This window comes from Pelophylax lessonae (assembly GCF_965119305.1).
Source record: "Pelophylax lessonae genome assembly, chromosome: 9".
NCBI lineage: Eukaryota > Metazoa > Chordata > Amphibia > Anura > Ranidae > Pelophylax > Pelophylax lessonae.
The window spans coordinates 603,855-616,302 of NC_138776.1; the positions used below are offsets into that span (position 1 = coordinate 603,855).

Sequence of the window (12,448 nt, forward strand, 5' to 3'; positions counted from 1 at the left end):
CCCCTACACAGAAGTTCAGATGTCATGCCTGACTCCAAACATGTCCTCAAAAAAGCCCTATAAACGCCTGCAGCAAAAAGCGGGGTGACAGGGGCGAAGCCATATTCCTGTTCTATAAGTGTTCTAAGAGAAACGATCTTTTCTCTGTAGCGGTCACCCTGACATGGAAGGGTTTGGTCACCCTGCCATAACAGTCAGAGTCCGTTAACCCTACACTACACTACGGTCACCCTGGCACCTAACACTTTCCCTACAGAAACTAGATTTTTGAATCTAACTATAGTGGAAAATAGTACCCTAACTACACTAGATATCCCTTTCCTCACACTAATAATTGCTAAATGACACTTTGTAACAGAAGTAACAGAACTGCTTCCACTCTCTTCCATGTCCCTGTATTACAATGCTAGGAATTTGGCAGGGCTATCTTATATACTGGGGGATATATTCACTAATGATTGGCCTCTGGACCCCCTAGTCACTCCAATCACATTCCTAGCATTCTCCTGCCCCCTCAATTGGCTTTTACTGATGGTTCTGGTCCAATCATGGGCTTTTAAAGCCCATTTCCTGTCCCATTGCATTTTGGTCGGTTCTGGTTGCCGAATTCCGAACTTTTTCAGCAAAAAGTTCGGAATTCGCCCGAACCTCGAACAGTCAATGTTCGGGTCGAACCGACGGTCGACCTGAACTGTTCGATCATCCCTATATACAATATGAACAACAGAGAGATTCATTGCATAATAAGGGGTTTGGTGTCAGTATGACTCGCGGTCACATGATACGTTATGGCATACAACACAAGTTAGAATATTCCCATAACAAAACTTACCAATCAAAATCTCATGTGAAACAATTTCTGCAGAATCGGACATCTCTGACCAAACAAGATGTTATGACTATAAATCAAGCAAGAATAGAAGAATATACAGCATGAAAACACCATTAACCCTTCAAGTTTCAGGGACCTTCTTCATCAGGGTTACAGTATGGAAGTACCATAACACTTGCAGTTCCTGTGAACCAATGTAGTTCACATAAGGTAAGTATTATGGTAGCTGCAGAATACCTACCAGAACTTCCAATATATTTACAGAATCCCTGCCAGGACTTTCAATGGTACTCACGGAATCCCTGCCAGGACTTTCAATGGTACTCACGGAATCCCTGCCAGGACTTCCAATGGTACTCACGGAATGCCTGCCAGGACTTCCAATGGTACTCACGGAATGCCTGCCAGGACTTCCAATGGTACTCACGGAATGCCTGCCAGGACTTCCAATGGTACTCACGGAATGCCTGCCAGGACTTCCAATGGTACTCACAGAATCCCTGCCAGGACTTCCAATGGTACTCACAGAATCCCTGCCAGGACTTCCAATGGTACTCACGGAATGCCTGCCAGGACTTCCAATGGTACTCTCAGAATCTCCTCTCTTTTTTCACAAAATGACAAATTCATTGCTGGGCTTTTGTTGGAATTTTCCCCTCATCACTGCCACCGTCCCTCAGAATCTTCCAATTTGTGATCCAGCACTGTTCCTCTTCTGGGTTTAATGACACAATTGTCCTCCAACCCACTTCCTGTGAGCCCAGGTCAGTATAATGCAGTTGACCTTTTTTTTTTCTTTTTTTTTTCTTTTTTGCAGGAAACAATCAGCCGTCTGGGCGGAGATTACAGCGATTGTTCTGAAGATGGCAGCGATGTGGATGTGAAGAATTTATTTAACAGTGTGTATACCCAACAGGTAATATATTGAAGGGCTTTTATGTTTTATTGTCAATAATTCCCTCCGTATACCCACTGAGGTGACCGGTGTCAGGAGATCCATATCCCCACTGAGGGTATGAGTGCTGCCAGCATTGCTGCAGAGGTTGAAGGGGTGGGGGAGGGGTCAGCCTGTCAGTGCTCAGACCATACGCCGCACACTGCATCAAATTGGTCTGCATGGCTGTCATCCCAGAAGGAAGCTTCTTCTAAAGATGATGGACAAGAAAGCCCACAAACAGTTTGCTGAAGACAAGCAGACTAAGGACATGGATTACTGGAACCATCTCCTGTGCTCTGATGAGACCAAGATAAACTTATTTGGTGTCAGATGGTGTCAGGCGTGTGTGGGGGCAACCAGGTGAGGAGTACAAAGACAAGTGTGTCTTCCTACAGTCAGGCATGGTGGTGGGATTGTCATGGTCTGGGGCTGCATGAGTGCTGCCGGCACTGGGGAGCTACAGATCATTGAGGGAACCATGAATGCCAACATGTACTGTGACATACTGAAGCAGAGCATGATCCCCTCCCTTCAGAGACTGGGGGGCAGGGCAATATTCCAACATAACGACCCCAAACACACCTCCAAGATGACCACTGCCTTGCTAAAGAAGCTGAGGGTAAAGGTGATGGACTGGCCAAGCGTCTCCAGACCTAAACCCTATTGAGAATCTGTGGGACATCCTCAAACAGAAGGTGGAGGAGCGCAAGGTCTCTAACATCCACCAGCTCTGTGATGTCATCATGGAGGAGGGGAAGAGGACTCCAGTGACAACCTGTGAAGCTCTGGTGACCTCCATGCCCAAGAGGGTTAAGGCGGTGCTGGAAAATAATGGTGGCCACACAAAATATTGACACTTTGGGCCCAATTTGGAAATTGTCACTTAGGGGTGTACTAACTTTTGTCAGATACTGTATTTACCTTACATTCACCCGGTGACCTGGGGCATGCGTTTTGGAGGAACAGCCACCTGTGCAGTTTGTTTCAAGCCCTGTGCCCGAAATGGCGTCACTCCAACGCACGCGCAGGAGTGACATCATCACAGCTCTGGCCAGTCAGAGTCCATGAACCCGGCAGGAAAAAGGGCAAAGATGGGAGTGGCCTCCAGTGATGACTGCGCATCGCTGGATTGCTTCGTTTTCAGGTAAGTTTCACATAATCTGCTAGTATGCGATGTACCCCGACACATTATGACATTACCTTGCAGGTAAGGACAAAAGGACAACTGCTTTAAGGTGCGATTCAGGAGTATTTCCCTGGCAGAGAATCCCAAAGGCCCCAATGCCTCCTGAGCTGACTGTGCTACCTTATCTGGTCAGGGGCAGGGACGGGGGAGGGCCCATGGTTGTCTGGTCAGGGGCAGGGACGGGGGAGGGCCCATGGTTGTCTGGTCGGGGGCAGGGACGGGGGAGGGCCCATGGTTGTCTGGTCGGGGGCAGGGACGGGGGAGGGCCCATGGTTGTCTGGTCGGGGGCAGGGACGGGGGAGGGCCCATGGTTGTCTGGTCGGGGGCAGGGACGGGGGAGGGCCCATGGTTGTCTGGTCGGGGGCAGGGACGGGGGAGGGCCCATGGTTGTCTGGTCGGGGGCAGGGACGGCCCATGGTTGTCTGGTCGGGGGCAGGGACGGCCCATGGTTGTCTGGTCGGGGGCAGGGACGGCCCATGGTTGTCTGGTCGGGGGCAGGGACGGGGGAGGGCCCATGGTTGTCTGGTCGGGGGCAGGGACGGCCCATGGTTGTCTGGTCAGGGGCAGGGACGGGGGAGGGCCCATGGTTGTCTGGTCGGGGGCAGGGACGGGGGAGGGCCCATGGTTGTCTGGTCGGGGGCAGGGACGGGGGAGGGCCCATGGTTGTCTGGTCGGGGGCAGGGATGGGGGAGGGCCCATGGTTGTCTGGTCGGGGGCAGGGATGGGGGAGGGCCCATGGTTGTCTGGTCGGGGGCAGGGATGGGGGAGGGCCCATGGTCCCCTTTGGTAGCACTATGGGTTTGGGACCCCACTGTAGGAAACTGCACGAATGCAACTATACTAATGCAATGCCAGACATCGCATGTGATTCGCACCGCATTGCTGTACAAATCAGTGTCTTGGCGTTGCGAATTCAGCACTGCAGTTTGTATGGCTGAAATCGCATCGCATTCCGACCAAAATGGTGCAGGACCCTTTTTTTGGTCCACACTGGAATCGGACACACCGGTGTTCAGACCCATGCGATCCGATTCCCGTCTGATTTCACAGTTCACACTGCGATTTCCAAACCGATTTGGGGTTGTCATTAACTTTACATTGACACCTGCAGCGGCTCCCGCATCGCATCGGACTAAAAGCTTTTTTCTGCACCACACGTCACAAGCCAAGACCCCGTCCATTCCCGTTACCAACCACAGGGTCCAGCCAGCGCCCTGACACCTTTCTTTTCTCTCCACTCAGGATGTGGGGTCTTCATGCCCCCCCCCCCGAAGTCTAGGGGGAAGATGTGTGGCTATTGGGTTCCTTCCTCCTCTATTTTGGGGGGTCTCTCTCCAGGAGAGCCTGACACCTAGTGTTCATTGGTCAGCAGAGGATGAGGAGAGAGGAGAGGGAGGAGAATGAGGAAAGAGGAGGATGAGAAGGCTGAGGAGAGGGGAATGAGGCGAGAGGGGGAGGCTGAGGGGAGGGGAGGCTGAGGAAAGAGGAGGCTGAGGAGAGGGGAGGTTGGGGAGAGGGGGGAATGAGGAGAGAGGAGGCTGAGGGGAGAGAGGAGGCGGAGAGGAGGGGAAGCTGAGAAGAGAGAGGAGAGAGGGGGGCTGAGGGGAGGCTGGGGAGAGAGGGGGGCTGAGGGGAGAGGGGGGCTGAGGGGAGAGGGGGGCTGAGGAGAGAGGGGGGCTGAGGGGAGGGGAGGCTGGGGAGAGGGGGGAATGAGGAGAGAGGAGGCTGAGGGGAGAGAGGAGGCGGAGAGGAGGGGAAGCTGAGAAGAGAGAGGGGGGCTGAGGGGAGGCTGGGGAGAGAGGGGGGCTGAGGGGAGAGGGGGGCTGAGGGGAGAGGGGGGCTGGGGAGAGGGGGGAATGAGGAGATAGGAGGCTGAGGGGAGAGAGGAGGCGGAGAGAAGGGGAAGCTGAGAAGAGAGAGGGGGGCTGAGGGGAGGCTGGGGAGAGAGGGGGGCTGAGGGGAAAGGAGGCTGAGGGGAGAGAGGAGGGGAAGCTGAGAAGAGAGAGGAGAGAGGGGGGCTGAGGGGAGGCTGGGGAGAGAGGGGGGCTGAGGGGAGAGGGGGGCTGAGGAGAGAGGGGGGCTGAGGGGAGGGGAGGCTGGGGAGAGGGGGGGAATGAGGAGAGAGGAGGCGGAGAGGAGGGGAAGCTGAGAAGAGAGAGGGGAGGCTGGGGAGAGAGGGGGGCTGGGGAGAGAGGGGGGCTGAGGGGAGAGGGGGGCTGAGGGGAGGGGGGAATGAGGAGAGAGGAGGCTGAGGGGAGAGAGGAGGCGGAGAGGAGGGGAAGCTGAGAAGAGAGAGGGGGGCTGAGGGGAGGCTGGGGAGAGAGGGGGGCTGAGGGGAGAGGAGGGCTGAGGGGAGAGGGGGGCTGAGGGGAGAGGGGGGCTGAGGGGAGAGGGGGGCTGAGGGGAGAGGGGGGCTGAGGGAAGGGGAGGCTGGGGAGAGGGGGGAATGAGGAAAGAGGAGGCTGAGGGGAGAGAGGAGGCGGAGAGGAGGGGAAGCTGAGAAGAGAGGGAAGAGGAGGCTGAGAAGAAGGGATGGGGATGTCTGCATGCAGTGTCTTTGTAGGGTGTACACAAGGTGGGCTTCTGGCTGCTAAGCAATCCTGATGATACCAGGCTCAAGGGAATAGGATGTCCTGGAACAGGCTCTTGAGGAATCTGCAACCAGTGAAGGGTGCCTGGCCGTGCACCTGGTGAGGCTGGGATTCTGCTGGGTCTGTACTGGTGACGATGAGAGTGACCCCCCCCACAGTCACTCAGTCTCCAGGGAGCTGCCAATGGTGGATCTGCCTGCAGGTGTAGCGCTCAGTTGATGAAATATCTCCAGGCCGGCTTGGTGGAGTCTCGTGTCTTGGCGGGGTCTCGTGTCTTGGCGGGGTCTCGTGTCTCGGCGGGGTCTCGTGTCTCGGCGGAGTCTCGTGTCTCGGCGGGGTCTCGTGTCTCGGCGGGGTCTCGTGTCTTGGCGGAGTCCCCTGTCTTGGTGGACTCAATGGGGGATTTACTTAAGACAAATGGACTGAACTCTCTGCAAGTGCAGTTCCTCCAGAGTTTACTAAATGAGGAGAAGTTTGACTTTGCAAAGAATATCCAATCACATGCAAGGAAAATAAAATTCCAGCATCTTTGCTTGCAGATGATTGGATGATGGAAGTCGGCAGATTTACTCTGGAGGAACGTCACTTTGCAGTCTTTTTCCCCAATGTTGGCACAGCTCATAAATCATTGGGCGTCTCTGGGTGACATTTGGACACTTTCCTGCCCACAGATGTGACAGTTCTGCTTCTTCCCTGTGAGGTCACTTCCAGATATTATCGTCTTCACAGACTTCCTCTTTCCTCGGATCGGTTCCTCATTCAATCGTAGATCTACGCTGCTTGCAGAAATGTCCCATGATCCTTCTTTCCGGTCCCTTTACTTCATTTTCTCATTCTCCAAACTTCACTCTTCATAAACACCGCGGTTTCTGTACAACAAAAAAAATTAAAACATTTCTAAATCTAGAGAGGAAATCGGTCCCAACCAATCGGCTTCCAACCTCAGCTTGTTTACTGAAGGTTTAACCATAAAACCTGGAAGCTGATTGGTTTCTCTGCAGAATTGGGACTGATTTTGCCCTCTCTAGCTTTAGTAAATAAACCCCTAACTGACACTTTTGGACAATCGGATGCTAACTGACACTTTTGGACAATCGGATGCTAACTGACACTTTTGGACAATTGGACGCTAACTGACACTTTTGGGGGTTCGGGGTTGGGGTTCGGAGTTAGGATTGGTTTTAGGGTTGGGGTTAATGTTAGGGTTAAGGGTTGGGGTTAGGATTGGGGTTAAGGGTTAGGATTGGGGTTGAGGTTTGGGTTGATATTAGCATTCAGGGTTAGGATTGGGGTTAGGGGTTGGGGTTTGAATTGGTTTTTAGGGTTGGGGTTGTTAGGGTTAGGAAGGGGGTTAAGCTTTAGGGGTTAATATTATTGTTCGGGTTAGGATTGGGATTCGGAGTTCGGATTGGGGTTAGAATTGGTTTTAGGGTTGGGGTTAATGTTAGGGTTAGGAAGGGGGTAAAGGGTTAGGATTTGGGTTAAAGTTGGTATTAGTGATTAATGTTGGGGTTAGGGGTAATATTAGGGTTAGGGGTAATATTCGTGTTTAGCATTGAGGTTAGTGTTGGGGTTAGGGGTAATACTAGAGTTAGGATTGGGGTTAGAGGTTATTAGGGTTAGGGGTAATATTAGGGTTAGGATTGGGGTTAGGGGTTAATATTAGGGTTTAGGATTGAGGCTAGGGTTGGGTTTAGGGGTAATATTAGGGTTAGGGGTTAAGCTAGAATATTAAGGTTAGGATTGGGGGTTAATATTAGGGTTAGGGTTTAGGATTGAGGTTAGGGGTAATATTAGGGTTAGGATTGGGGTTAGGGGTTAATATTAGGGTTTAGGATTGAGGTTAGGGTTGGGTTTATGGGTAATGTTAGGGTTGGGCTAGAATATTAAGGTTAGGTGTTAGGATTGGGGTTAGGGTTGTGGTAAGGATTAATATTAGGGTTAGGGGTTAGGATTGGGGTTAGGGGTTAGTATTGGGGTTAGGGGATCATAGGGTTGGGGTAAGGGTTAATATTTAGGTTAGGGGTTAGGATTGGGGTTAGGATTAGGGTTCAAGGTTAGGATTGGGGTTAGGGGATAATGTTAGGGTTAGGGGTTAATAGGGTTAGGGGTTAGGATTAGGGTTGGGGTTAGGATTGGGGTTGGGGTAAGGGTTAATATTAAGGTTAGGGGTTAGGATTGGGGTTAGGGGATAATGTTAGGGGTTAATATTAAGGTTAGGGGTTAATATTAAGGTTAGGGGTTAGGATTGGGGTTAATATTAAGGTTAGGGGTTAAGATTGGGGTTAGGGGTTAATATTAAGGTTAGTATTGGGGTTAGGGGATTATATTAGGGTTAGGGGTTAATATTAAGGTTAGGGGTTAGGATTGGGGTTAGGGGTTAATATTAGGGTTAGGATTGGGGTTAGGGGTTAATGTTAGGGTTAGGATTGGGGTCAGGGGTTAATGTTGGGGTTAGGGGTTAGGATTGGGGTTAGGGGTTAATATTAAGGTTAGGGTTGGGGTTATTGAGGTTGGGGGTTAGGATTGGGGTTGGGGTAAGGATTGGGGTGATGGGTTATTAGGGTTGGGGTAAGGGTTAATATTAAGGTTAGGGGTTAGGGATAATATTGGGGTTTTCGCTTGAAGATCAAGGTCAGGACTTAGGAATAGGGTTAGGGACCTCCCACAGAGGTCAAAGTTAAGGAGGTGTGCCTTCCAGGGTCAAGGGTCAGGGGGTGTGGCTTAACTCCATGCAAATGTGATTACCAAGTTTACTAAAACGGCTCCCGCACTGAGCACGCTGCTGTGCGCTCGCCTTCACTAATCCTGGCTAAGTCGGAGGAATGAAGCAATTCAGACCTAAAGAAAAGTTCTATCTGTCTCAAAAAAATGATGATAATGTCACATGGATACAGTGCTGCATGAGTAATTGTCAGTCAAAGTGTGACAGCGCTGAAAGCTGAAAAATGTCCTGTGCAGGGGGGGGGGGGGGTATTGAAGGGTTAAACACCCATGAAAGCCCCACAATGGTGAAGACGGGGCAGTTCGATGTGCGTTCATTTTTTTTGCTCATGTGTTCTCAGTACTTCAGGTGAAATCACATTTTTTGCTCCATGAGGTGTAAATGAGGCATTGAGGTGTAAATGAGGCATTGGGGGGTAAATGAGGCATTGAGGTGTAAATGAGGCATTGGGGGGTAAATTAGGCATTGAGGGGTAAATGAGGCATTGAGGTGTAAATGAGGCATTGAGGTGTAAATGAGGCATTGAGGGGTAAATGCGGCATTGAGGTGTAAATGAGGCATTGAGGGGTAAATGCAGCATTGGGGGGTAAATGAGGCATTGAGGGGTAAATGAAGCATTGAGGGGTAAATGAGGCATTGAGGGGTAAATGAAGCATTGAGGGGTAAATGAGGCATTGAGGTGAATTTATCTTTATTGTAATAAAGAGGGGACGATCCTGAGACCCCGAAATATAAAATCCAATTCCCTGATTCTGAACCCCTTTCTCCTCCTCCAGGTCTGCGTCCGATCGTGTTTCCAGGCAGAGATGGTGAAATTCTGCGGCTGTGCGTACGCCTTCTATCCGCTGCCGGAGGGAGCCGAGTTCTGCGATTATAAAATCCACAAGAGTTGGGGTAAGATTGGGGATGGCGACACGGAGAACCGCAGACCATTGTGTGCAATGGGAGACTAAATCCACACTGACACCTCCAGAGGAAAATCTCCCCAATTCCCCCATTGTTCTACATAGACTGTGACACATTCAGAGAAAACGGGAACTCCGGGGAGAGCCAAGACTGTAAGCTAACAGACGGACTCACCCCCCCCCCCTTCAGTCTTATATCTGACCCCTGCCTCCCCCCCCCCTTCAGTCTTATATCTGACCCCGCCCCCTTAGGTCTTATATCTGACCTCCGGCCCCCATTCAGTCTGTTTTCTGACCCCCACCCCCCCTTCAGTCTTATATCTGACCCCTGCCTCCCCCCCTCTTCAGTCTGTTTTCTTACCCCCACCCCCCCTTTAGTCTTATATCTGACCCCCAGCTCCCCCGTTCAGTCTTGTATCTGACCCCTGGCGCCCCCCCTTCAGTCTTAAATCTGACCCCCTGCCCCCCCCCCTCTTCAGTCTGTTTTCTGACCCCCACCCCCCCTTTAGTCTTATATCTGACCCCGCCCCCTTAGGTCTTATATCTGACCCCCGGTGCCCCCCCTTCAGTCTTAAATCTGACCCCCAGCTCCCCCTTCAGTCTTATATCTGACCCCTGCCCCCGTTCAGTCTTATATCTGACCCCTGTCCCCCCCTCTTCAGTCTGTTTTCTGACCTCCACCCCCCCTTTAGTCTTATATCTGACCCCCGCGCCCCCCCTTCAGTCTTATATCTGACCCCTGCCCCGTTCAGTCTTATATCTGACCCCTGCCCCCCCCTCTTCAGTCTGTTTTCTGACCTCCACCCCCCCTTTAGTCTTATATCTGACCCCCGCGCCCCCCCTTCAGTCTTAAATCTGACCCCCCAGCTCCCCTTCAGTCTTATATCTGACCCCTGCCCCCGTTCAGTCTTATATCTGACCCCTGCCCCCGTTCAGTCTTATATCTGACCCCTGCCCCCCCCCCCTTCAGTCTTATATCTGACCCCAACCCCCCCTGTTCAGTCTTATATCTGACCCCCTGTCCCCCCTTCAGTCTTATATCTGATGCCCGTGCCCCCCCCCCCGCTTCAGCCTTATATCTGACTTTCAGCCCCCCTTTCAGTCTTTTATATATAACCCCTGGCCCTCCCTTCAGTCTTATATCTAACATACGCCACCCCCTTTCAGTCTGGACCTCATGGTATTTTGTGCCTCTCCACTCCTCCTCCAGACTCTGGGACCTTTATTTACAAATGAAATGCTGAATTTTCCTCAGTCAGTGATGATTTGGGGGGGGGGGGGGTGTCATCTGCTGGAGTTGATCCACCAAAGTCAGTGCAGCCCTCTAGCAGGAAATTCTAGAGCTCTTCATGCTTCCCTCTGAGTTCAGCCTGAATATTGAGGAGTCACCTGAGCCGCTTTGTCAGTTTTCTGCTTCAGGGAAAGGAAATTCACGAGGTTTCTACCAAACAATGTAAGTGGGCAGAAGGCAATACTTTTCATGTTACTGAAATCCAGCCGGCCGCATGCGTAGAGCGCTGCCCCGAACCCCACACCAAATATTATAAATAAACTGCAGATACGTACTTATTTCCTGCAAGAATGGAAACTGGAACTCCGAGCTCACCGCCGTCATTGTTATTTGGTTCGTCTCTGCAGAAAATTCTTCAGATAAAACTTAAGTCAGATCTGAATTAGTTACATAGTTATATAGTAGGTGAGGTTGAATAAAGACAATAGTCCATCCAGTTCCCCCTGTGTAGGTGTGTGTGGGCGGAGTTCCCCCTGTGTAGGTGTGTGTGGGCGGAGTTCCCCCTGTGTAGGTGTGTGTGGGCGGAGTTCACCCTGTGTAGGTGTGTGTGGCTGTAATCATCTCTCATACCCCTGAATGTTCTGATCCTTGAGATGTAAGTCTAAGAGTCTTTTGAAAGCCACCATACTACCCGCAGATACCACCTCTTGTGGTAGAGAATTCCACAATCTTGTAGCTCTAACAGTAAAGAACCCCCCACGTTGCCTGAGGTTAAATCTCTTCTCCTCTAATCGCATTGTATGTCCTCGAGTCCTCATGCAATCCCTTCGAATGAACAGCTTTTTTTCTATGCTGAGATCACCATTGAGATATTTATAAATTGCTATCATGCCCCCTCTCAGGCGTCTCTTCTCCAGGGAGAATAAATCAAGCGATTGTAGACGCTCTTCATATTTAAGGTCCTCCAATCCCCTAATTAGTTTAGTTGCCCTTCTCTGGACTCTCTCCAGCTCCAACACATCCCTCCTGAGGACTGGCGACCAGAACTGGACGGAATACTCCAGATGCGGTCGGACCAGAGTTTTATAAAGTGGAAGGATTATAGTCTTATGTCTGGAATGCATCCCTTTCTTTATGCATGCTAATATTCTGTTGGCTTTGGAAGCTGCCGCTTGACATTGCATGCTGTTTCCTAATCTATCATCAACCAAGACTCCCAGATCCTTCTCCATTTTTGATTCCCCCAAGGGTTCCCCTCCTAACGTGTATTGTGCTTTTATGTTTTTAGTCCCAAAGTGCAAAACCTTACACTTCTCCACATTAAACCTCATTTGCCATGTCGTTGCCCACTCCGTTATTTTGTCCAGGTCATTCTGCAGGATATCTGCTTCATGCTGTGCAGTTATTGCCCTGCCCAATTTTGTGTCATCTGCAAAAACTGATATTGAACTACTGATCCCGTCCTCAATGTTGTTTATGAATAAATTGAACAAGGTTGGTCCCAGGACTGAGCCTTGGGGGACCCCGCTTACCACCCCAGACCAGTCTGAGTATGCGCTGTTTATTACCACCCTTTGGACACGCCCCTTTAACCAGTTCTGTATCCAAGAGCAAACCCTGCTGTCGATGCCTGCAGACCTTATTTTATAAATTAAGCGCTTGTGGGGAACTGTATCAAACGCCTTAGCGAAATCCAAGTACACCACATCCACTGGTCTCCCCCTATCCAGGTACCCCACATCCACTGGTCTCCCCCTATCCAGGTACCCCACATCCACTTGTCTGCCCTTATCTAGCTCACAGCTCACCTCCTCGTAGAATGTTAAGAGATTGGTTTGACAAGAACGCCCATTTGTAAACCCGTGCTGATTACTGCTGATGATGTTGTTGTCTTTAGCAATTCTATTTCTATTTTATAAATGTTATTATGTTATTCCCATTTTCAGGCAGCAGGTGGAGCTCTTTGCTTGTCTACCTGGTTTCCTCTGTCTCCTTTGCTGCTTTGTTGTACAAAGCCTCCGGTTTTACAGAGTTCAGCAGC

General features: G+C 50.9%; 1 protein-coding gene across 1 annotated transcript in view; it reads left to right on the forward strand.

The window, feature by feature from the left end:
• Positions 1-12,448, forward strand: part of SCNN1A (sodium channel epithelial 1 subunit alpha) — a 185,626-nt gene that overhangs the window by 107,955 nt on the left and 65,223 nt on the right. Inside the window, exons 7-8 of the mRNA XM_082269159.1 lie at positions 1,650-1,748; positions 9,048-9,165. Of these exons, the coding sequence (XP_082125285.1) occupies positions 1,650-1,748; positions 9,048-9,165 (217 nt within the window). The remainder of the gene's footprint in view (positions 1-1,649; positions 1,749-9,047; positions 9,166-12,448) is intronic.